At 45.6% G+C, this 25749-nt stretch overlaps 1 protein-coding gene and 1 long non-coding RNA gene across 4 annotated transcripts in view; both read right to left on the bottom strand.

The window, feature by feature from the left end:
- The window catches only part of DCAF7 (DDB1 and CUL4 associated factor 7), a 28327-nt gene extending 2818 nt beyond the window's left edge, over positions 1-25509 (bottom strand). For 2 of the 3 annotated variants that reach the window (XR_014078784.1, XR_014078783.1), the window contains exons 1-7: positions 25140-25509; positions 9196-9354; positions 8405-8516; positions 7934-8052; positions 5061-5270; positions 3302-3419; positions 1849-2086 (exon numbers count right to left, since the gene is read on the bottom strand). Coding sequence is in view for 1 of the 3 variants with exons in the window: in XM_081576648.1 (XP_081432774.1) it covers positions 1914-2086; positions 3302-3419; positions 5061-5270; positions 7934-8052; positions 8405-8516; positions 9196-9354; positions 25140-25277 (1029 nt within the window). In the remaining 2 variants the exon portion in view is untranslated. Of the gene's footprint in view, positions 1-1634; positions 2087-3301; positions 3420-5060; positions 5271-7933; positions 8053-8404; positions 8517-9195; positions 9355-25139 lie in introns of those variants that run through there. The other variant, XM_081576648.1, reaches the window with a different exon arrangement.
- On the bottom strand, positions 16844-23275 carry LOC145541114 (uncharacterized). Its single transcript, XR_014078787.1, has 3 exons — positions 22937-23275; positions 19460-21903; positions 16844-16991 (listed from the first exon to the last, which is right to left on the bottom strand). It is a non-coding gene; the product is annotated as an uncharacterized LOC145541114 (long non-coding RNA).
- Positions 25510-25749: the final 240 nt, after the last annotated feature.

Below are 25749 nucleotides of genomic sequence, written 5' to 3'. Positions count from 1 at the left end.
AGCCGTGCTACCCTTGAGGGAAGGACCCTGGAACCATCAAACACAATAACAAGCAGAGGGGGGTTCTGACCAAGAACTGGTTCGCGTCACATGTCCAAAAATGATGCAGGGCAAAGCTGGCGGTAAACGCAAGAGGGTTGGCCAAACGGACGGCCAGTTGGAGAGCTCCAAAATCACAAGCAAGAATAAAGGTAGAAGGGGAAATACCCTGACTGAAAAGAAAAAAAGAGGCTTTTTCTTTGGGACAAGCCCCCATGTATGAAAGCAAAGAGCTATGACTTTGGGGATATCAATCCATCTGCTTCTGAAAAGGGAGACTCAACCAAGAGACTTTAAGGGCCCAGAAACACAAAGCTAACTGCTTTGTTTCTCAAGAGCAGGTGAGAGCCCAAGTGGACAAGATCATCGGCGTCAAGGTCTGCTTCTCTTTACTCCCAGCTGCTCAACTCAGAGGGTCTCAGAAACCTTTGGGCACTTGGCAGAGCCCAGCAAACCAAACTCCCCCCAGGCTCTGGGCATGTCCCAAACTCTGCCCGCCCAAGGACTTGCCTACCACCAGAGTCACACAAGACCCCTCCCTGGAACTCATTCATCTAATGGAAATGGACACCCACAGGCTCCATGTCCAATACTGCTCAGAACCGAAACTCGGGGCAGGGTGGCTGATGGGTTTGTGGGGCTCTGAACTGGCTGGTCCTGGGTCTCTGAAGTTTCTCTTGCTCTGTTTAATCAATGGTCTGGGATCACCCCAGCCTGAGTCCATCCTCTGCAAGAGCTGACCATCTCCTACACTCTAGAGGAGATCTTGTTTGGGATGGATGCTCAGACTATGCGCCTGCCAAGGAGGGCTTTCTCTCCTCTCTAGCACGAGAGTGGCCAATGCACCACCAGTCACAGTGAACTAAACAAACAGAGATACTGAAGTTCAGCTGATACATCATTCCTGCCTATCGTTCAAGACATGAAAGAGAATGGTCGGGGGCTTATATCTGGAGGGAAAAACAGACTCTTAAACTGTGGACCGGAAACATGCTCTAAGCTCAGCTTTCCTGCCGCCATCCCCCGGGAGTCAGGCACCTCCATCAGCCTGGCTAGCTCAGTAGGTCCTGGGGGGCTGGACAGGCGTATGTACTTGAGGGAGTAACAGCAGGGGTCACACGTCTGTCCTGGAGCTCAGAATGCCCTTGACAAGAGCCAAGCCAAGGAAAGGCGTGAGCCGGCCGCCTTCAGAGCACCGAGGAGGTTTGGGACTCCCAGTCGGGTATGTTCCACCCAGGCAGTGATTCAAGAAGGCAAACTGCTCGGAGAGTCAGGGGCCTGGGGCCAGATCCAGGCAGGGAGGGAAGAGAGGAAGGTGTCAACAGGGAGGGTGATAAAACCAAGGAAAAGGCCAGGGAGTAAAATTCTTTTCGTTAAAAAATTAGCCTGATAGATTAAAAAATATACAAAGTTAAAATTTGTTAAGAGACACAGATAACATGAAGACAGTTTCAAACTGGTGTTTGTTCCCAGGAAGTGCTCACATGGACAAGGACCCAGACTGCTGTCCTGGGCAGACAGAGACGTCTGCGACAGATGGATACAGACACAGTCGCGGCCCACAGAGCTCATTAACACGACGGCTGACAAACAGATATACAGGAATTTTTAATAGCAGAACCAAAGGAGATGAGGAAAGTAGAGAGAAACCTTAAAACTCAGTCCTGGGCTGAGGAGGCGCCACGCGGCACTGAGTCCGGCACAGCGAGCGGTAGGGTGACTGGCCGGGGACTTTGGAGCAGTTTCTGCTAACAGTGGGTGCAAAGCAATGACAGACGTACTGGCCACCAGAAACGCGTGTCTTCTTACTTTGGGGGTGGGGCAGAGGCGGGAGACACACGAGCCCCTGCCTTGTGGGCAGAGCGCCACCGACACTACACTCTGAGTATCTCCAGGCAGTTGTTGTAGCAAATGGCGATCCAGTCAGGCTGGGTCGATGCCCACTGCACGTTGTTGATCTCCCCCTCGGCTGTGTAGGCCAGGATCGGGTCCTCGATGGCCCGGGGCATCTGCTGGATGTCCCAGATGAGGGCCTGATGGTCATCCGCTGGGGACAGAAAGCCGGCAGGCAAGGTCACCACTCAGGCAGTGAGGATCATGAGCCCTGCGTTGGGGCGGGGGCACACTTTACAAAGCACTCACTCACCCAAACCCCACGGAGGGAGGTTTTAATGATGAGGAAATGTTAAGGCAGGTGCCCCATACCACAGAGCTCCTCACCAGTGAGTGGCAGAGCCCTCCCCCTCTGTGTCTCAGGGCCCATTCACCACAGCAGAGCGGGGATGGCGGAAGGACTCAGACCGACACCTCATCTCCTCTGAGGCGGACATCAGGGAAGAAAGCTGGGATGGGATCCCACACATGGCATCTTCAGCCACTTAAAGTACCTGAGTCATTAAAGATCCCTCTCTGAAGATTCAATTATTTAATGGGATTTTCCCCCATCCTATGGACATGCATACATCAACGAAGGCCACAGTGAAGAAGGCAGGCCACAACCTGAGGCTCAGAGGAAGGGGGTGGGCCTGGGCCTCTGGCTGCTCCTCAACAACATGGACAGGCATGAACAGAGGCCCCCAACAGGAAAAGCTTCATGCTCTCAAATTCATGCTGAAATGGTCCCAAACCACCAAACTACATTGCTAAGGTGGAAACGGGAAAGGAAGGAGGGAAGGTGACTTTCACTCTCCTGTTTCATACACCTCTGCACTGTTCAGTGCTGTTTAATTTTTAATACCAGACATTATTTCTACAATAAAAGAACTCTGACGGCCAGCATATTTTTAAGGGGTACTCTTTGGGGTCTAGCAGATGGTGAAATGGGAGCTACATGTCACATGCTGCAGATCCAGCCAGGCTCTGGGGCCCTGCAATGCACCAGAGCTCAGTGCAGTGGCGGGGGGCGGGGTTATACCCAAGGAGACTGCCCCTCTTCTCATATTCCTGAATGCGCCTCCTGTGCAAGCCAGGATTCTGGGGGCACACAGTGGGCAACACAAGCCTGTAACTGTATATGATGTAGACAGTATACAGATTCTCTGAAATCACTGAGGGTACAAGATCACCTGGGAGTTCAGACTGCTTCAGCTACGCTAGTGTAGGGAGGTTCTCAGCGGCATCACTCTGTGTAAATCTCTCAAACCTTCCTTGGGATAGAGTGAGGATTACGATGCTAAGGAGACCAGAGGAAAACCTCCCCTCCCCTCCTTTCCCATCACCCCCCTTCCAGTAATCCTTCCCATCACCCGCCTCCAGTAATTACCTGCAGTACAGATGTGGCAGGATGAGTGTGGGGCCCACGCAATGCCATTGACGCACGCTCGGTGGTTGTTTAACCTGGCGACAGGCGTGCAGGGAACTCGGACGTCCAGAATCACTACCTGCAGAAAGAACAAGAAACCCCGGTGGGTGACAGGAAAAAAATAAACAAAACAAGGTACTACACAAGGGCAAAAAAATGTGTACACATAACTTGCTCATCTGTAGACTGAAAAGACTCTTAGGGACAGAGGGGTCCCCAAAGTAGCTATAAGGTTGAGGAAAAAAGAAACAAAGGCACGGGTCATTTATAGTCCATATCGTAAGCCACATGGGGCTTCTAGGCTGCAGGGGAGGAGGGGTAGGCGGCATGAATGTGAAGAATCCAACACACACCGTCAGGTGTATGCGCTCACAGTTCTGTGCCTGCTCCACTGGGCAGACGAGAGCCCTCTCCCCTGAACCCCAAAGCAAAATCTGAAAGGTATTGGCTTCCTCAAAATACAATTCATCACGGCATCATCTCCACCCACAAGTGACTGCTTCTATGAAACAACAGGTACACAGCTGCCATTTCCCCATCCACTCACTAAGGCTGGAAGAACTCTGCCCAGACAACAGAGGGAAAACTACCTGTTTGTTTACTCGGCACCAGAAGCATGAATGATTTGGTCGACTTTTTAGATACTGCTTTTCTTGGCTCTGAGTCCAGCTCTCTATATAACAAGTTCTTAACACACACTCCTTATTCTAGATCAGGTTTTCTCAGTTTCCGCACTACTGACATTGGGGTGGGATAACGCTGTGTTCAGAAAACTAAGATCATGGCATCTGGTCCCATCACTTCATGGGAAATAGATGGGGAAACAGTGGAAACAGTGGAAACAGTGTCACTTTATTTTTTGGGGCTCCAAAATCACTGCTGATGGTGATTGTAGCCATGAAATTAAAAGACGCTTACTCCTTGGAAGGAAGGTTATGACCAACCTAGATAGCATATTTAAAAGCAGAGACGTTCCTTTGCCAACAAAGGTCCGTCTAGTCAAGGCTATGGTTTTTCCAGTGGTCATGTATGGATGTGAGAGTCGAACGGTGAAGAAAGCTGAGCGCTGAAGAATTGATGCTTTTGAACTGTGGTGTTGGAGAAGACTCTTGAGAGTCCCTTGGACTGCAAGGAGATCCAACCAGTCCATCCTAAAGGAGATCAGTCCTGGGTGTTCATTGGAAGGACTGATGTTGAAGCTGAAACTCCAATACTTTGGCCACCTCATGCGAAGAGTTGACTCATTGGAAAAGACCCTAATGCTGGGTAGGATTGGGGGCAGGAGGAGAAGGGGACGACAGAGGATGAGATGGTTGGATGGCATCACCGACTCGATGGACATGGGTTTGGGTAAACTCCGGGAGTTGGTGATGGACAGAGAGGCCTGGCGTGCTGCAATTCATGGGGTCGCAAAGAGTCGGACACGACTGAGCGACTGAATTGAACTGAACTGAACGCTGTGTTGTGTGTTGTGGGGAGTGGTCCTGGGCACCACAGCATGTGCAGCAAGCAGCACCTCAGGCCCCCAACTCCCAGACACTAGGAGCACCACCCCTTCCTGCACCCCCCACCCCCTCCGAAGTTGGGACAATCTAAAACGTCTCTAGGTAGATCCAAAAATTCTCTAGGGAGAAAACTGCCATCAGCTGAGAACCGCTCTCCTAAGCAGGGTCCGGAGCAGAGAGGCAGGGCCTAGGTTAGCCCAAAGCGGGGTCCTTACCTCCATTCCATCCATGGCCATGGTGGCCAGATAGTTGGGGTCCTGCTTGTTCCAGCAGAGGCGCAGCAGTGGGTGATGCTGTGGGTCTTCATAAATGATGGTGCTGTGTTCTAGGTGACGGAGATCAAACATCCGCACCGAGCCATCGGCACCCACGGAGGCAAACATGTCCCTGCCGCCCCCTGCCCGGCTAAATGCAATGTCGTAGACCTGTTGGTGAGTAAGAAGCAACAGTCAGATTCAGGTCAGTTACCTCCTTTTCATGTCACAGGGAAACCTACTGTCCCCTGGTTCATCTAAACCCCTGCTCATGACTTGGAAGGAGCTAAATAAAGCCATACGGCGCCTGTGAGGACTGGAAACCAAGAGTGCTAACACCAATGATTACCTAAAGAGTGACGATCATCCTATGGTGGAAGCCAGTAGGCTTCCTCTCACTTGCTGCCTTCCAAGTATTCTTCCTCCACCTTCCGTGATAACACAGCATATACCCTGCTGACCAACAGAGCACAAATAACTCAGCAAGTATTCTATCCGGTCAACTTAGACGGGCTCAATGAAGCCAGAACCAGTGGCTATCTCCTGCCACCCTGTTAGGACAATGAGACATTTACTTCCTGGCCCTTGTGGCTTACATCTATTTATGATCAGAGCAGATCCATGACCACATCAAGGCTGATGTCATCGATTTGAGAGGTGGAAGTAGCCCTCCTCTGACCACAGGTGTGCTGTGAAACCTGGACCTGAGACCCATGTGCAAGAAAGAGGTAAGAGCCGCTCTGAATCATGGGAGGCTTCGGTATTCCTTTATCTACATAGAGGGTTAATATTGCTCTCCAAGGAAATGCTGTTTCTTCTCCTAGTTGGTTTGTGTTCGTAAGTGTATCAACTTAGGTTTTGAATTATTGTCTTCTGCATTTATTACCTGCTGTAAACTTTGTATTACACTAATGTCTATGAGAAAACAGGCAGAGAGCAACAGAGGGCTTCAGAGAAAGAAAGGGACGAAGAGAGACCGACAAAGCCAGAGCCAGACAAGCGGAGAGAGAGAAAAAGAAAAACAAAATGCTGAACAAAGAACAAAATGCCAAACAAAACCCACCTCCTGGGGTGAAGGACAGTAAGCGCTGACTTCTGGGGAGACACGAGTGGAACCTCTCCCTCACGCTGTGACTCCAGCCTTCCTGAGGTTCCACCCACTGCGGGACACTGACAAACAAGCATCTGTTTCTAATCAACATCATAAATTGCTTTTCCTCTGGCTGACAGTGAAGAAATTGCACTTCTCTTTCTATGGTGGGAACGAGGAGTGGTTCAACAGGAAACTAGGCTGGCCATTCCAAGGCCCGACAGACCTAGGCACTGGCCAGCTGCATCAGGGCTGGGGCATGTTTATCCCCACGCGCACCCACGGCTGGCTGACTCCCAGGACAGGGACACCACGGCAGCAGCATCATTATGGTGCCCACAGGCAGTACAGCCAAGCGTGTAAAGCCAGCTCTGACTGCTCCTTCCTCTGTGTTCTACCCACATATTTCATCAGAAGCCAAGAGAGGGTGACAACTCCCAGACACCCGCTACCCTCCTCTGCCCCAACCCGCCAACAGCAACGAGAACCTCCGAGCAAGTCTTTACTTCAACGAGATGCGGATGGAGAAAAATCAAAGGTGCTGGGAGGTATCGTGTTTCCCTCTGGACAACCACCCTGCGGTTCATTTCTCTGAGGCCAAGGCCTGCTGGCTGTTAAACTCGCTGCGCCTCTTGTCCAGACGGCCTCACTGCGGCGTGTGGCTCCTCCACTTTACCATCATCTGTGTGAGCCATCTCCTCATTAAACCCCCTCGGGTTAAACATGTGGAGTAGCTCTAGTTTTCCAGGTTGGACCCTGACAGAGAACAACAGGCTAAGTGTCACAGAACCAAAATGTGGCAACTTGTTCCACTGGGTGCCAGAACGCCCTTACTGGTATTCTCGGCAGATCAAACTCTTCCTCTGCCCCTGGGTTTATGGTGGCGAGTCAAGCAGACTTTAACAGATCTCTGCCTTGGGAGCACAGAAAGCTGAAGAACGACCTCTCACTAAGAACAATAACCTAGTCACCAACTTCTGTGGACAACCTCACGGTTCTCACCTAATGTCTAGATATCCTTTTAATCTGTACAGACATTAATACTCCTCGCTGTGCAGGGGTGGGATAGAAAAGGAAACACTACCCACAGGAGACGTCCTGTGATCTCCCTGGTAGAGGACCAGCAAGCAGTGGCTCTGGGAGTTAAAAGATTTATGACCATTTTACAAAATCACCCAGAAGAAGGCTCTGCGAATACAATTAGAGGTCGTTCCCTTCAGCTCTTCCAATACACATAGAAGAAACATCACCATCAAAATTAACCATATTCAATTCCAAATAGTATTACACATAGAAGTATTAAGTGAACATACTAGAAATTCATAAAACAAGTTTACAGAAGAGTTAATCAATTAGTTTTGTCTGCCAGGAAATTTCCCCTCTTCTTGCCTTCCTGCTCCCAAAAAAGTAAATATATTTCAAGGTAAGTGTTATTCTAAAATTATAAGATTATTTTTTAATCACATCAGGTCCAAGTTTGCCTCTAAGAGATTTTGTTATTAAAAACCAGCAATCTCTGGCACAAAAAGAAAAACAACAGATTACAGAATAAGTTGTTTATATGAGTCAAAAAAACGCACTCACGTCATACTATTTTCCACTGTTCTGACATATTACCGTTTTCAATTTAGACGAGAAGACATCAGCATTATATAATGATCTTCCACGTCACTTGCAAAAAAGGAAGACAGCGGCCTGACCTCGCATTAAGGCAGAGAAAGCGCCTGTGGAGCAGCATCAGTACCTCTTTGTCATGGGCGATGAGCTGGGTCTTCACATGGCCAGACACGAGATTCACTCGCCCCAACACCTGCCCGGTCTCTAGCCCCCAGATGGTACACGTTGTGTCGATGCTAGAGGTACCTGCAAACAACCACGGGAGTCAGCGGCAGCATCTCTCCTCGTGCCTGTTCATCTGTTGAGCCCAGGAGACATGCTGCAAGCACTTCCTGAGTACAGGGAGGGTACCAGGAGAACCCAAGAGTCATGTCCTCAATCCTCACCCCAGGGCCTTAGCCTCTGCCTGGAGAGATGAGACTTGCACGTGTGGGAAGCTTGACTCCATGGGAGGAATTAATAACCACATTCCCTATTTAGCCTCTTTCCCACTCAGCCCCGTTTTAGGAGGCTGCACGTACCTCAGGGCCCAGTGTTACAGCTGAGAACACATATCTCTGCTTCTTCACACTGGGATACCCCCTCCCTCGCTCCTTACCTAAAAGATAAGGATCCACCTCATTCCAGTCAAAGGAAGTCAGAGGAGCACAGAAATCCGAGTTCTTGTTATTGTTCAGCAAACATTCCAATCTGGTCTCTGTTTCGCCAACCTGAAGAAACAATAATTTTTACAAACTCAGCCAGTCTTAGTTTTACAAAAAATCTTCCAAGCCTCTTTCAGATGATACCTTAGTAAATGTAAGATGTGTGGAGACAGTTTTATCATGAATAATAATACAACCCAGAGGAATGACTTGAATGCTGCTTCTTTCCAAGCTTTCTCCTCCGCCCAGCTGTTTTCCAAATTTTCATCCCCAAATCCTTCTAAGACAAGAGGTCTTCTCATCCTGCCCAAATCAGTGTCTGTACCCGCCTGGCTGGGTGCTACACCTCCAGCCACAGGAGAGGCCGCAGTGACATCTCAGCTGAGGGGAGGCGAGGTCCACCATCCACTCCCACGCTGCAACAGAACCAGTGGCCCCGGATTTCGTTCAATGTACTCAAAAATATCCTGGCTGTGAGCAGAATAAGAGGCTACTGGTGTCCCCAGCCCCACAGAAGGCTCTAGTCCTTATATCACATTCACCGAGCCCTGCGTTTCCAGGGCTGACTGCAGCCGGACTTCAAGGAATCTGGGCCAGACTGACCAGGACATCCGCTGAGCCCAACAAGCTCAGTCCACACCCGCTACCACTTGCTTCTCCTGGCTGCAGTGACCCGGCCTCCAGCCCTGGCCTGCTCTCTGTGAGTCCACAGCTGCCACTCGAGGCCAGTCGAGCGCCCACTCACCCTCCACACACGGAGATAGTCGCCGCTCGTCGCCAGCAGGTCTGGATACACGCCTTTCGTGTCAGGGATCCACATGAGCTTGGTGGTCGGGTACGGGTGGTCGAAGGTGTTCCGGCAGATAAACTCGGAACTCTCTTCATCTAAACCCACGAGCTGAACCTGTAACGCCACAAAATGGAGCCACGTAAACTTTTGTTTCTCAGATACCAAGTACCCCAGAGCCCATCAGCAGTCCTAATGCTGTACCACCCCTCACTGCAGAATCAAGAACCACTGGGCAGGTGGGCATCTAGTCCAGCCGACCCGCTGCTCAGACAAGGAAACCCAGCCTTGGAGGGGCTGAGTTACACTGAAGACTGCAGGGCTAGTAAGGGGCAGAGACCAAATTTGAAGACAGGCTTTCTGACTCCAACTCTCTGCACTCTTGATTCAACCACAGAGCTGCCATTATCTGCCCAGCTGCTTACACTTTTCTCCTGCAACCCAAGGCCTTTGACAGCGTGCAGCCGTGGGTTTAGTGGTTCCATGACTAGAAGTGCTGTGGGCATTTAGTGCCATCAGACAAAGTAACATCTCACCTAAAATAACACAATCGTGAGACTTCCCTGGTCGTTGTCCAGTGGTTAAGAATCCACCTGGAAATGCAGGGATGCAGGTTTGATTCCTGGTCCGGGAAAAAGATCCCACACGACATACCACAACTACTGAGGCCTCAGGTCTCAACTAGAGAGAAGCCCACGCGCCGCAATGAAAAGATCCCGCATGCCGCAACCAAGACCCAGCACGGACAAAAATAAGTAAGCATTTTTAAAAGGGCAATCGTACACAAACTGCCTCCTCCTCTCACCACCCCTGCCTTTGCCTCCATTGGCTAGTAACATGTTTACACAGAACAGTGTGCCAAATGAGCATCTGAGAACCCAAACCATTGTAATGGCCAAAAAAGTGGGTGCTGTTGATGAGAAAGTCCCACCTGGTTCTGATCACCTTTTCTTTGAGTCAGTTTTGGACCAATATTAACTTCCAAACTTTGCTGTCAAACTCAATCTGGCTCAGTTGGAAATGCCACTTGCCATCCATTTGTTCGTGAACTTCCGCAGGTGGAAGATGGAATGGATTGGTAGGGAGGATAAACAAAAGGACAAGCACTAACCATACAGAATAAAAGCAGAATTCCTTCCACTCTTGTCTTTCTGACTTTTGTCTCAAGATACCAATATCTTCCTATGTTTTTTTTTTAAACAATATTATTTAGGTGCAATTGCATACAATAAAATTTACTCACTTTAAGTGCATACTTCCATGAGTTGGAATGTATACATTTGCAAATGTATAGAGCTGTATAACCTCCCACAACAATTAAGGTATAAAATATTTTGGGAATTTCCTGGCAGTTTAGTGGTTGGCACGCTGAGCTTTCACTGCTGGAGGGGAAGCCTGGGTTCGATCCTTGACTGGGAAACTAGGATCTCACAAGCCATGCAGCAGGGCCAAAAAAAAAAAAACACAGAAAAACATAGAATATTTCCATCACCCCCAAAGGTTTTCCTGGGGTCCTCTGCAGTCAGTCCACACCCCTTGAGCCACACTGGCTATGGTTCTGCCTATTCTATAACATCACATAGATGGATTCGTGGTGCTGAGTCTTTTGGGACGGGCTACCTTCTGCAGGATGCTCCTGAGATTCAGCCATGTTTTTATCACTGAATAATACTGTAGTATATGGATTTTGTTCATCCACATTTATCCATTTACCAAATGATGAACTCTTGGGTTACTTCCAGTTTAAGGCCATTAGAAATACTGCTGCTTTGAACATTTATGTGTAAAAATATTTTTTAATGCTTTTTCTTTTTGGCCACACCATGTGGCATGTGGGATTTAGTTCCCCAACCAGGGATTGAACCTGTGCACCCTGCATTGAGGCACAGAGTCTTAACCCCTGGACTGCCAGCGATGGCCCTGTTTTTGTTTTATTGAAAAGCCTTCCTTTTTCTTGGTTAAACAACTAAGAGTGAAATTCTGGGGTCATATTGTAAGCATATGTTTAACTCTATTTTGAAAAAATAATAAACTGTCAGTGTCTAAACTGGCAGTTGTCATTGTGCATTCTCACTAACAATGTATGAGTTTCACATATATTTGTCAGCACTTGGTATTGCCAGCTTTTTAAAAGTCATTCTAATAGGTGAGAAATAGTATTTTAATTTGCATTGCTCTAATAACTAATGATACCGAGCATCTTTTCATGTACTTGTTTGCCACGCATATTTATTCTCTCTTTTCAAATCTTTTGTCCTTTCAAAAAAAAAACATTTTTTTTTTTTTTTGGCCCTGCCACATGCAGGATCTTATTTCCCTGGCCAGGGATCAAACTTGTGCCATCTGTACTGGAAACTCAGGGTCTTAACCACTGGACCACCAGGAAGTCCCCTCCAAAACTTTATACTTTTAGATTCACAGAAAATTGGGCAGAAAGTAGAGTTCTCATATACACTCAAGTTCACCCTGTGTGTTGTACAACTTCTAGGTTTTGACAAATGTAAAATGACGTGTAGCCACAGTGTACAGTATCATATAGAATAGTTTCTTTCACTTCACTTTTTACTAGGTTGTTTTGTTTACTGAGCTTGGGGAGTTCTTCGTATGGTCTGGATACAAGTCCCTGGTTTTATATTTTGCAAATATCTTCTCATAGTCTATGGCTGTTCCATCATTTTCTTTCAGTATTTACTGAAAAACAGAAATTTTAAATTTTGATATTAGTTTATCATTTCTCTTCTTTTACAGTTCATGCTTGTGTCCAAGCTAAGAAATTTTTGCCCAACTCCTGCTCATAGACATTTTCTCCTGTGTTTTCTTCTTCCTTTATCCTGTGAATTACGTTGGTCTCCTTGTTGAGAATCCACTGCCCCTGTATTTAAGCATCTATTTCTGGACTCGATTCAGTCCCATTGATGCATATGCCTGTCCACTGACCAGGACCACAGCATCCTGGCTACACACCAGCTTCCTAGTGAAGCCCTGAAATCAGATAGTGTCAGTTCTCCAGTTTTTCAGTTCTTTCTCAAAATGGCTATTCTACATGTTTGCTTTTCTATGTGAATTTTAGAAGTAGCTTGTAAAATTCTATGCATATATATAAAAAAAAAAAGTTGAGATTCTGACTGGGATTGTGTTGAATCTATAATCAGTTTTGAAAAACTACTGTTTTAACAGTATTGGGTCTTCTAACTCACAAAGAGAACCTATTCTCCACTTGTTTAGGTTTTCTTTAATTTCTCTTACCAAAGTTTTTAAGTATTCAATACACAAATCTTCCATTTCTTTTATTAACTTTATTCCTAAGTATTTTTATATTATTATAGATGGAATGGTTTTTAAAATTAAATTTCCAATTGTTTATCGCTACTGTATAAAAATACAACTGATTTTTGCCTATTAATCTTGGGTCCTGTAACTCTGCCAAATTAGTTATTAGTTTTAGTAGTTTTGTAGATTCCTAAGCATATTTCTATGTATATTGATAGATCGAGCCATCCATGTCTGACTTTTAAAAATCATATGACAACTAACACTAAATATTCATTTTTATAGAGCACCTACAGACTTCCAAAAATCATATAATGTGCCAGGGAAGATAATGTATGAAGATGTAAAAGGAGAAGAAAACCCATTGCTGGAAAACACAATGCTGCCAAGGTTGTCTTAGGACAATACAAGTCATGTCACAGGTAATATACGATTAGCTGCTTATTCATAGCACAGATATAAACAGACGTTTAGAGAAAAGAGTAATAACTCAAAGTAGGCAAGTGAGGAGAAGCTGGGATCTGAGCAGTCTACAAAGGTCTGTGGCACAGGTCTGAGGAGGCAGAGAAATGGAAGACATCACTGGCAGATGCGGAAGAGGAACTAACTGAATGACCCAGTGGGGCCGGGGGGCAGCAAGAGGAACCACCCGAGATAGCCGCATGGAGGACCTAGGAGACGAGCCCCGAGCGGGCTGGGGAGCCCCAAGAGCCAACTGAGGGCAGGGGTGGGCTCTCCCTCATGCAAGTGCCCGAGAGGCCGGACAATCAGGCCATGGAGGTATGAGTATGGGGCCTGGCAATGGCCGGCAGGACTGACCGGATCCAGGAAGAAAGAGGCTGGAGGTGGGGCGCTCAGCCCAGAGACCCACAGGGGAACGGGTGGGCAAGTTAAAGGCCTATGGTGACTGGCAGTGAGAATGGCAAGGGATAACCAGAGACGGACGCGAGAGTGAATCTGGCAGAACGAACAGTTCTTAAGGGAATTAAAAAGCTGACATTCTGACCTTGGCAGAGAACAAAACATAAAGGATGATGGGACAGGGAAAACTGGCATCAGACTTGGTGGGGGAGGGAGCTCTAAAATTTAGCTTTAGAGGAGAAGCTAAATTTTGTGGCTCGTTGGGCAGAATAAAGAATAAGCCTCTCATGTAGATTTTGAGCCAGATACTGCATTCAGGTATTTATTCAAATATTTACCAAGTGACTGTCAGGTGCCAGGCACTGTTCTAACTGTGGCACAAAAGAAAAAAAAACCTCTCTCTAACCATGCAGGTAATACTGTAAGGCTAAATTAGAAGAGAAAAATGATGCTACTTCTAAAAGGTGCTTTTCAAGCTACTGGAGATTTCTCTGCAAACCTCAAAATATCAGGTCCTGGGAACATGTACCACTTAGGATCCACTTACCCAGGTGTTTGAGGCTTTGACCAGCCTACCTGATCTTCACTCTCACTGATCTAGTCAGTGCTTCCCATTCCTCTCCTTACACTGCCCTCATGCTCTAAGACCCTTGTATGTCCTTTTGTTGATCCAAGTCTGCCCAGTATTAATAAAGCGCAGGGGCACCAGGCTTCCAGGGCTCCTTACTCACCACTTGCTGGCCGTGGCACCTTGGACACGTTACTTAACTTTGCCAAACCTGCTTCCATGTAAAGTGAGGATATTCCCATTACCCATACCAATAGAGTTGTATGTAACACCTTTCATATGTAAACTGCCCAGCAGGGTGCCTTCCTCAGTGTATGAGCTTTTAATATTTTTACACCTTACCTCCTGCATAAACCACCTTCACTCTTCCTAGCACAGGGGTCTCTCAGCCGTGCTCAGTCACTCAGGCCTGCCCGACTCTCTTGCAACCCCATGGACTGTAGCCCGCCAGGCTCCTCTGTCCATGGGATTTCCCAGGCAAGAATGCTAGAGTGGGTGCCATTTCCTCCTCCAGGGGATCTTCCTGACCCAGGGGTAGAGCCCACATATCCTGCATCTCCTGCTTGGCAGCCAGATTCTTTACCCCTGAGCCACCTGGGAAGCCCTTGGTACTCATCTATTCCATCCATTTGATGATTCAGCCCACACTGCCTCACGAAAGCCCTTACATGACTGTCTTATACTATTGCACTTAGTAAATGCCATAAAAACAGGGCCTATGTCTGACTCCTGCTTGTACTGCCAATAGCAATGCTTTCAGATTTACTTAAGAGTGCTTTACAAGGCCTGGGCTCCCCACCGCTAGCCCAAGATTCTGATTCAACAAGTGTCAACTGGGGCCCGTGAGTTTAGATTCTTAAGAACATCCCCAGTGATCTGACTCACCCAGGTTTGACAACCTCCGCACAACCATCCCTAAGCCAGGGAAGAAGTCAGGAAATGGCTGGGATTTAACGTTTCCTGATCTTCCCAGAGACTTCATGAGTTTGCACAGACTTGTGTTTCATCCACAGCCTAACTTGTTTCAGTTCCTCTGCTCCACGTTGCCAACCAAGCACTGACAGGAAAAACAACTTGCTTTCACTGTTATTCAGTCAGCTCCCACCAACGGTCATGTGTTGCAAATATTTTTCCTTGGCCTATCATTAAAAACTTAATGGAAGAGAATGTTCAGTTCATATAATACAAAGTGACACAGTAAAGTCTCCCATTAACTTCACCCTCAATTCTACTTACTCTCAACCCAGTCTGACATGAACTACTTTCCAAATGATTCTCTCTGCATCTGTATATGTGTGTATACGGTGGGTTAAAACAACAACACAGATAGGCTTGAACCATAAAATACATTCCGCGAGTTGCTCTTAACACCATATTGGGAGATCTCCTGTCAGTACAAATAGTTCTGCCTCATTCTTCCACAGCCAACTGTAGTGAACACACCGTAATTTAACTATTCATAGTTCCTGTGGTTATACCCCATTGTTTCGCTATTATAAACAATACATTGTACATTATGTGCAAATGCTGCTATTGGGACAGATTGCTAGAAGGGTAACTGCTGCATCCCATTTCAGATATTAATACCACAGAAACTATGAGATAATAAATGTGTTTACACTTTCATTTAACAGTGTATGAGTGCCAATTTCCCCATATCTTTGAAAACACTGAAAATAACCTTTAATGTTTTGCTACTCTGATAGATGAAAAATGGCATTTTACTACTGAAGCTGAGCATACTTTTTATTATTTTTAGTTCTGAGGAACCATTTTGAATATTCGAGTGCTTATAATGGTCCAAGTATAGGCACTATGCTTAAGGCTTCACATCCCTCATTTAATCGTCTCAACATATCCATAAGGTAGGTACTATTATCCTCTCTACTTTCATTAAGATACTGAGTAAAAGAGATGTTAAGTATCTTGCCCAGGATCACAAAGGTGATCACTTCCCTATACTTCAGCAATACTAGAAGAAGAAACTTAATTTTTATAGATTTGAAAGGGAGAAAAAACATCACAAGGTCATTTCCCTTAACTACCTGAGGTTGAGTATCTTTTCCTGTTTAATGATCACTTGCATTTTGTCTACTATGTACTGGCTATTTATATGCTTTGTTCATTTTGCTATCACAGTAAGTAAATTAGCTCCTACCAGCTGTCAGGTTTTGAAAGTATCTTTCCTTGGCCTACCATCTGTCTTTTGATTTTTTTTCCACATCTTTTCACAAAAAATGTTTTATTTGTATGTACAACTGACCCATGAACAACACGGGGCGGGGGGTGGTTAATCTGTGTATATTTTAGTCTCTGAGTCCTATGCATCCTTGGATTCAACCAACCATGGCCTTGTGTAGTTCTTATCATTGAAATATGTCCATTTATGTGGACCTGTGCAGCTCAAACCTGCACTGTTCACGGGTCAACTGTACTATAACCTGTCCATCTTTGCCTTAGTTGACCCTGGATTTAATGACTGGCTTAAAGTCTGCCTTCTCCTCTTCTCCCCACTGCCCCAGAACAAGTTTCCTACTCAGTTTTCTTCTATACGTTTGTGGGACTTTTCTCTACATTTAAATACTTGATCTGGAATTGATTCTCATGTATGACATGTGCTGTTGAACTGTGGTGTTGGACAAGACTCTTGAGAGTCCCTTGAGCAAGCAGACCAAACCAGTCAATCCTAAAGGAAATCAACCCTGAATATTCATTGGGAGGACTGATGCTGAAATTGAAGCTCCGATACTTTGGCCACCTGATGTGAAGAGCCAATTCACTAGAAAAGACCCTGATGCTGGGAAAGATTGAGGGCTGGAGGAGAAGGGGACGACAGAGGACAAGATGGTTGGATGGTATCACTGACTCAATGGACATGAGTTTGAGCAAGCTCCGGGAGATGATGAAGGACAGAGAAGCCTGGTGTGCTGCAGTCCATGGGGTTGCAAAGAGTTGGACACGACTGAACAATAACAACAAATATGACATGTAATAGAGGACTCTAAATTGTTCTGCCAGGTAGAAAACTAATTATGCCAGGTGTGCTAAGTTGCTGCTGTCATGTCCCACTCTGTGCGACCCCATGGACTGTAGCCCACCAGGCTCCTCTGTCCACGGGATTCTCCAGGAAAGAATAGAGTGGGTTGCCATGCCCTCCTCTAGGGGATCTTCTCGACCCAGGGATTGAACCCAAGTCTCTTACATCTCCTGCATTGGCAGGCAGGTTCTTTACCACTAGTGCCACCTGGGAAGCCAATTATACCACAGAATGTATTAATTTTTTCCTCAGTGAATTTTATCACTAACTACTTTTCTATAGATACTTAAATGTGCTTTGGAACATTCTGTGTGACTGCATCAACTATATGTGGTATTTATTGGCTATAACTATACCAATTGCAGTATGTTTACTCTGATCTGGTAAGGCAAGTGTTCCCCTCTCTGTTTTCAGAACATTCTTTTTTGTTCCCCCCAATCTTTTTTTTTTTTCCTGACATTAGTATATAGTCAAGACTCTGGAGACAGACTATTCCAGTTCTGGCCCTGCTATTACCTTCCATGTCACTTCGGGGAGTTACTTAGCATATCTGGGCCTCAGATTCCTCAACATCCCATAAGTTTGAGGTTTTTATAAAGAAGATTTATTTATTTATTTGACTGTGCTGGGTCTTAGTTATGGCATGTGGGATCTGGTTCCCCGATCAGGGATCAAACCTGGGCCCCCTGCATTAGGAGTGCAGAGTCTTAACTACTGGACCACCAGGGAAATCCCATCCCATACGTTTTGATATGTATTATCTTTTACCAATCAGCTGATTTCCCTTAACTTAAAAAATGTTTTTTTTTCTTAATACATGGTCAATTTTTATAAATTATCTATTTAAAAAGTCTCTTCCTTTTCCCATATAATCTTACTCGTAAGTACACGCTCATGTGTTTACAGGGGCACAATCTATGACAGTGGCAGCTTTGAACAAACTGCTCCATGCCTTCTGTCATCAACCGTGGCTAGCCTAACTTCTCCTTCTCCCTTCTCAGAGGAAGAGATCCGTTTGCCTGGATGTCTAAAAGATTTTTTCTTCACCCTTAAAATGTAGATATTTTCCTAAGAAAGGTTTCAGGGCCAAGTGTTCTGGGTCCATTTTTCTTGAGCTATACAGTTTGAAGGCGTTACTTCATACCTTTAGTCTATAGTCTAACTACACATTTGAGATTTTGTGTTTCGTTTCTTTGGTCTTCAGAGACAACAATTATACCTAAGTTAGGTATTCTTTATTTTCTGCATCTATTATATTCTTCCTAATTGTTCATTGCCACTTCATTTTCTCAACCTGTCTTCCCTAATCGTCACTGTTGTCAGTAGTTTGTATTCATTTTTATTCTCTTTCCAAGGTGGGTTTTAGTTCTGTGGAGATTTTTGTTTTCTCTCTATTGTTTTCCTGGGCTCTGTCTGCTGGTGGTTCCATTTTCTCCTGTCACCATGTCTCATTTTACCTGATCTCCTGTACCTCTGCTTGGAGTTCTTTAAGTTCTCTGAATTCATGGCGGGAGGACTGGCCATTAATGTTCAATTAAGGTGAAAACATTTTCTAGTGTGGGTACTCTACCTTACATGTGTTTCCCATTTTTTCCTCTTTCTTACAGTATCTCGCTGTTGCTACTATGCTGATTCCTTTTGAATGAGGCAAGTTCCTTCTAGATGATCTCAAGGAAATTCTTATGGGAAAGAGGCCAGGACTCTGTTCCAAGTTAGCATAAACACATGAAGTTTCTGCATCTTCCCAGGCAACAGAGGTGAGGAACTGTCAAGCTGCTCACAATTCAGTCTCTTCCAACCTGCCTAATCCAGTGCGCTTCTAGAGACGATGGCATGTCTCTGTCTCCTTGTACGGCTAAGCTCTCCTCTTATCCAAGGTTGTCAAGAGGGGGAACTGGAGAAGCTCCTGCTGCCAGCCATGCACCCTCTTCCACTGCCCCAAACCAAGGAATACTGATGTTGCCCATCAAAATCCTGTTCTGGAGAACTGTGCTCTTCTGAGTTTGAATCCTGTCTTGGCCTCTTTCTGTACTGTACCCATCTGATCTTCACTACACTGCCGTCCTTCCTCCCTTATTGTGGGAGCCTAACCCAAAAGTACAATTTTAATCATCTTGTCAACATTTAGGTTGTTACCCCTCTGCCCTTTCTTTCCTCCAGTCTTCTCTGTCCTCCTGCTAAAGTTATCCTGTCTCCCACACCCACTACCCTTCTGCAACTATTTGCTTCACAACACTTTACCCCAGCATGTGAAACAAATGCCCTTAAAAAAAAACAAACCCTGTGAAACAAAATCATTTTTACTTGTTTTTAAACTGTGGAGATTATTATGTCAGATATCTCCTAAGAAGCAGATATAAAACATTATGTATTTATTCCTCGGAGGCATGACCACAGCTTCACTTTCAATTACTTTCATGAATAACAACATAAATTACTACTCACATTACTCATACCTTATATTTTTAAAAAATTTAAAAAGTTGCTGTGTCTATCTTGATGGAGGAAACTGTGTATTCCTCTTTAATTACATATAGTGCTAGTACTAGAACACAAAGGTGAATGCGTGTGTGTATGTACTTAGTTAAAAAACAAGTGATCTAAATCAATAATACCACCTCTTGTCAGTGGCACATTTCCCCACAATTGTTAGTATAACCAAAATCAGCTAAGGCAAAATTCTGACAGAATAAACCAGCTTTTCTTGATCTTTTCTGTTTGTCCTCCCTTTAAGCCTGTTCCTGACTGATTATTGTTGATCAATGTCTGCAGAGAGGTTCTGCCTTTGCACAGCACCTCTTCTGCTCCTGACTCAGAGTCTAACCATTGAGCTCTGGCACCACAGCCCCAGGCAGGACAGACTACCTACAGAACACAGATTCACTCCTTGTTCACATCACAGCATCTCTAGGAAGTCTGTGTGAGCCAGGTCAGGGCAAAAAGCAATAAAGCAGCAGAATTTTTATCTAGTCGTCTCATGGAGGAATTAGTGCTCTCACTGTATAGAAAAAAGAAAGGAGGAAGTTAAAACCAGCGAGTTTGATACTTTAAATTCTCCTGCTGGCGTAAGTTTCTTGCCAGAAACTTATGGAGCACTGCAAAATTCTAGGTAGCTATCAAAATCATTTATATGTACCAAAACACTTTCTCTTTATTGCTGCCAATTTCATATCTGCTAAAAAGGATATGGAAGGTTACCAAGTATCATCACTGTGCCTAAAACACAATACACACTTATTGAATTAATGACAAAATGAATGGGAATCCTGAAAGGCTGCCAGAAATACTGAGAAATGAAAACTTGTAAGCCAGGGTCAAAATCATTATGTGTCAAATAGATAAAGTAACTCAGCATTAAAGATCTCATAGGAATCAACACAGGCTGACAAGGCAAGCATTCATCCCATGTGAATTTGAATTACAAGGCAGTCTTAATCAGATTCACTACTGATAGTCTTCAAAAAGCAGGAGGTATACCTACGGTTTCTCCTCAGAATCTCAAAAATGTTTTCTAGATGCTATATCTTAAAGCACAAATGGTCAGCTGGTTAACTATTAGTGCAAAATAAATCCCAATCACACTGCCAGTTCTAGTCAAAATCAACCCTGAAATATACAACCAAGTGGAATAGAAGCCCAGGAACTGCTAGTCATCTTTCTCCATAAAACAAGGGAAATACCACTTGTCTAAAGACCACAGATACTGTCAAGACTCAGGAGAAATGCCAGAGTCTTCTATCAGTTACTTGTCTAAGCCAGGTAGAACAAGAGAAAATGGGCTTCAAATAGCACATTATGGTACTCTGAGTCCAACAACAAGAAGCTTCTAGACCACAAAATAGGTTTGGTTCAAAGGAACCAAGAGATTTTTTCCCCCAGGTCTTTAAAAGTCAAAGAATGAACACAATGACCTTTCGTTGTACATTTCTGACCTAATGTCCTGATTTCTCTCTGGAAAATACAGAAGTCAAATTTACCGAACACTCATATAATTCTCCTAGATGGTATTTCAGTTACAGGTACAGTAGTGATGTGATAGCTATGTGCCAGGCAGAGTTCCTAAACCCACCACATTTAAAACTCATTTCATCTTCCTTACTACTCTCATTTTACAGATGAGGACACTGAGGCACCGGCTTTCACTTGGCAAAGGCCACGCAAAACTGAGAAGCGGCAGGACTGAGATCTCAACCCAGGCCCCTTCAAAGAGGCTATCTGGTGATTGAACTTTTCATGGGATGGAAGGGCAGAATCAATATTTAGGCACATGCAGATACAAAAAATGATTCCCACCTCTGATCAGAAGATGAAAAGGTAACTCCAGGGAAATGGTCTTGCAGCGCCACCTGGGCCACCTGTGTCTGAATCACCTAGGTGTCTTTTAACTTCAGGAGTGAAGCCCAGGAAGGTACAAGTCCCTCAGAGGAGTCACACACACGATAAATTTTAGAAAACCATTCTCCAACACCAGTCCCGCTCTATTCCCCAGCAGAGACCACACAAACATACAAAGAACACAAAACGTTATCATCAATAATGGGACTCTTTTATCCAGATGCAGATGATGGAATTTAGTTCTTTACACTGCAGCAATTCCCAAATTTATTCAGGTGATGGAACACCTAAAAGTCAAGTTGTCCTTGAAACACTAACAGATTTAATTCTATCAAACTACAAATAATTTTACTACAGGAAAGTATGATGATATTAACACAAAATTTTTTTTATTTTTTTTAAATTATGATCATGTTTTCTTAATGTCTCAGAGTAGGAAAAAAAAGACCCTTTCTCAGCTTTTTTATCAATGTTAATTTGCTGAGTCAATTTATTTTGTCCTCTACCGGCAATCACTATTGACAGCAAACGAATCAATGGTCTGAGAATTTCAACCAATAATTTTTAAGCTCTTCTAAAATATCAAGTCTGGCACCTCCATGGCCAGGTTTTTCCAAAACTGAGCCTGATATTCACTGTGTGGTAGCTAGATTTACTGCCCGCCAGCCCCTAGGCACAGAGAAGGCACTGGTAACCCACTCCAGTACTCTTGCCTGGAAAATCCCATGGACAGAGGAGCCTGGTGGGCTGCAGTCCATGCAGTTGCTAAGAGTCAGACATGACTGAGCGACTTCACTTTCACTTTTCACTTTCATGCACTGGAGAAGGAAATGGCAACCCACTCCAGTGTTCTTGCCTGGAGAATCCCTGGGACTGGGGAGCCTGGTGGGCTGACGTCTATGGGGTCGCACAGAGTCGGACATGACTGAAGCGACTTAGCAGCAGCCCCTAGGCACAGAGTTTCTTACCCTGAGGTCCACGAACTTGAGCTGGAAAATCACACTCACATTTTCACAAACCTCTAGCTGAAATTTACCATTTTCTTCCATTATAAATGGAGGCAGCTACTCACCACGGCATTAATATCTGTGATTTGTCACTAACAGAAATCACTGCTTTTTTTCATATCACACCACAGCGAACATCCTGAAATGCTACTATTTCAAAATTAATGGATGAGGTCATCTAATGAGTTAATTTTAAAGTACACAGAAGGGAAAGGCTACCCACTTCAGTATTCTGGCCTGGAGAATTCCATGGACTGTATAGTCCATGGGGTCGCAAAGAGTTGGACACAACTGAGCAACTTTCACTTTCACCACTTTTTAAAAAGTGTTTTTAATAACTATAGCTCAATATAATGGTTTCCTTTGTAACCCTATGTAGTTTATGCATTTGAAAACATAATTATGAACAGAGGTCTGTTGGCTTCAAAGTGCCAAAGGTGTCCATCACACACACACATTAAGAACTCAAACCTAGATAGGTGGGGACACAAAAACAGAAGGCAAGACGCTGCATTGCCTACACCATGCAAGTGAGTTAAGACAGAGATAACTGCTTGCATATTACTCCTGGGATTAGCAGTTTGCATCTTCCTAAAACAGCACTGCCTGTGTGCCTGGCACAAAGAAGGAGCTCCATACAGTTACTAAATGGAAGGACAAACTTTGGGGTGGAGTTCCTGCAACCAAGGTTTGACACCAATTTCTCCACTGGTTCCACCAGCAGCCTAACGGTGTAGCTCAGTTTCTCCCCTCTTGGAAATGGGGCTACTAGATTTCGAGGCCACTCGCACCTTCTGATATGGCCCACACTCTGTCTGTGGGGTGTGTTTCTCTCTAAATAAATCCACTTCTTGCCTATCACTGTCTCTCACTGAATTCTTTCTGAGATAAGACATCAAGAACCTGGGGCTCAATACTGAAACCCCACCAGGTGGAAGAAGCTAACTGTATGCTCTCACAAGCATGTAGAGCCCAGAACAGCTGGAACCAGAAGGTTGATGATGCTGACTCCCACTTACCTCACCACCCACCAATCACAACCCATCAGAAGAATGTCCACGAGCTGATCACCCTCTCTTTGAACCATTCCTATAGAACTTCTCACTGCTCCCTCCAGGTTGGAACACACAGTTATGAGGGCATTAGTCCACTGTGGCCCCCTTTGCCTTGACAAAGCAATAAAGATATTCTTTTCTACTTCCCCTCCCGCCCCGCTGCCCCCCAAAATATGACCCTACAAGAACTTGCAAGGCAAAAAAATGTGTGAAAGACTCAAGCCCTTTGAAAGATACGTTTTACTTTTTTTTTCTTCCCAACACGTATTCTTAAAACAACAATTCTATTCCACTTCACACATCAGTACCTTGAATTCCATTCCCCACTCTGCTATGCACTACCGGGCCATTAGGAAGAAATGGGCACCTGAGAAAAGGAAATAAAGCTATGTCTTTTGTCAGGACTCTCTGCTTTCTGTGGGCAATGGATGGGCCCCAAGATCAGTGCATATTCCCTGGGGTTTGTTTGTAAATTATGTATATATGATATCTGGGTAATGAGAGTCCATCACTTTCTCAATTTCTCAAAGGGGGATTCCAGAAAGGTTAAGACTTAATTCCAGAGAAACAGATGTGCTCCTGGAAATCTGTAAACAAAGTTACAACGTTCAAATGTTTTTTACAGGACCTTTATGTCTAAAAAAGAACTTGCCTACAACAAACTGTGGGTGAGAAATAATAAAACTGACCTGTGCAGTGCCCCCCGCCAGTCAGTGGACTAGACAGGGCGTCCAACCCTAGAGCACCTGCCTTTCTTCCCTGCACCATGCCTGTCACCATTCACATAGACTATTCTTCCTAAGTCACAGTGTTCATGGTGTCAAGCAGGTGTACAGGCTTTAAACACCGCTAAGCACGGCTCTCAGTCGCTCTGATTACAATCAATCACCACGTTTACTCTAATACAAAATGGAAGAGATTTAAAGAGCAAAGGAAAGAAAATTCTTCTCACTAACTTATTCAACAACTTTCAAAAACAAATCTATATTGCACTACCAGCTTCAAGTTTCCTCCTACTACCTTCTATGAAGGATTCTCAAATTGCGGATGTCCAGAAAGACTTACTACTCAAGGCTACATATTTGCATTAGCATGAAAGATGCCAAGAAAAGATACAGCAAGTACCATCCTTCTCTACTCGGAAAACAACGGCGGGATCACAGGCACTGGTCAAGATTTCCAAAAAGAGATCGCTGTCAAGAGGAGGAACACGAAGCCGCAACAGCGATGGGAATCCCGACAAATCCATCAATAATAGTACCCGAGGGTGGGTGTAGGGGGCGGGAAAGCCTGCGCAATAAACAGACCTAACAGAAATCTAGTGTGGCCAGGAGTGAATGACCATCCTAAGTGCCAGCATTTTCTTCACAGCCATCATTCCCTCATCCTTCTTCTGCCCCCTAATTGAAGCAGTGCAGCTGGAGGGGAGCGGATACTAGTGATTAATGGCATAGCTCTGGGGTGTAAACTTGGGTTTGAGACCTGTTTCCGTCACGAAATAACTGACCTGGGTAAAGCTGCAACACAGTGCCTCAGTTTCCCCATCAGTAAAATGCGGGTAACTACACTCCTGACTACCCAGGAATGTTTCAAGGATTAAATGAGATAAAGAGAGCGAAACTCTCTGCACAGGACCAGACACAGAGGAACCGCTCCGTGGAGCTAAGGCAAGTCCGCAGGAGGGTCCCGGGGTCTGCGCTCCGGCCCAGAAAGGGCGCTCTCGGAGCCCGCTCCCCGCCAGCCGGGTTCCGAGCCCCTGCCCGGCCCACCTTGTTGTTGTACTCCTCCACGAAGCTGCCCAGCGCCAGGCGAAAGCGCTTGTCGGGCCGCACGCTCCAGTTCATGGCGTAGACGGTCCAGGGCGCTTCATACTTGTAGATCTCCTTCCGTTTGCCGTGCAGTGACATGGTGGAGGCGAAGGGGCCGCAGTGAGGACCGGGACAGGAGCGGGCTGTTGCGAGCCGGGCGTAAATCGGACAGGGAGCCTGGCCTGGGACCCAGGGGTCCGAAGGGAGGCGGGGCGGGGGCGGGCAGGGACGGCCTAGCCCGGAAGCGGGGCGGTGGCAACAGACAACGACTGCCGGGCCCGAACCCCAGTTTCAAACCAGCTTTGGCTCGGACAACAACCACCTTCCGTTTGAGACACCGCCCCGCCCTCTCGGAACGGAAGCCACGCGACCCCGCAGCGCCGCTGGCCGTTGGCTGTCTGACACGTCCTTTCGAACGGTTCCTTCCCCTCATTGGCTATTTTCCCCTTAGCTTTTGAAACCTCCTTGCTATTGGCCTAAGTGTTTGTCATTCCAGCTATTTGCCCCGCCCAACTCCGGAGGCGGGGCAGGCGCTTACACAATCCCAAAGATCATTGGCTGACAAAGATGT

Source organism: Giraffa tippelskirchi, chromosome 3, assembly GCF_054371585.1.
Source record: "Giraffa tippelskirchi isolate mGirTip1 chromosome 3, T2T-mGirTip1v1.2.pri, whole genome shotgun sequence".
NCBI lineage: Eukaryota > Metazoa > Chordata > Mammalia > Artiodactyla > Giraffidae > Giraffa > Giraffa tippelskirchi.
This window is presented reverse-complemented; position numbering and strand designations above follow the sequence as displayed.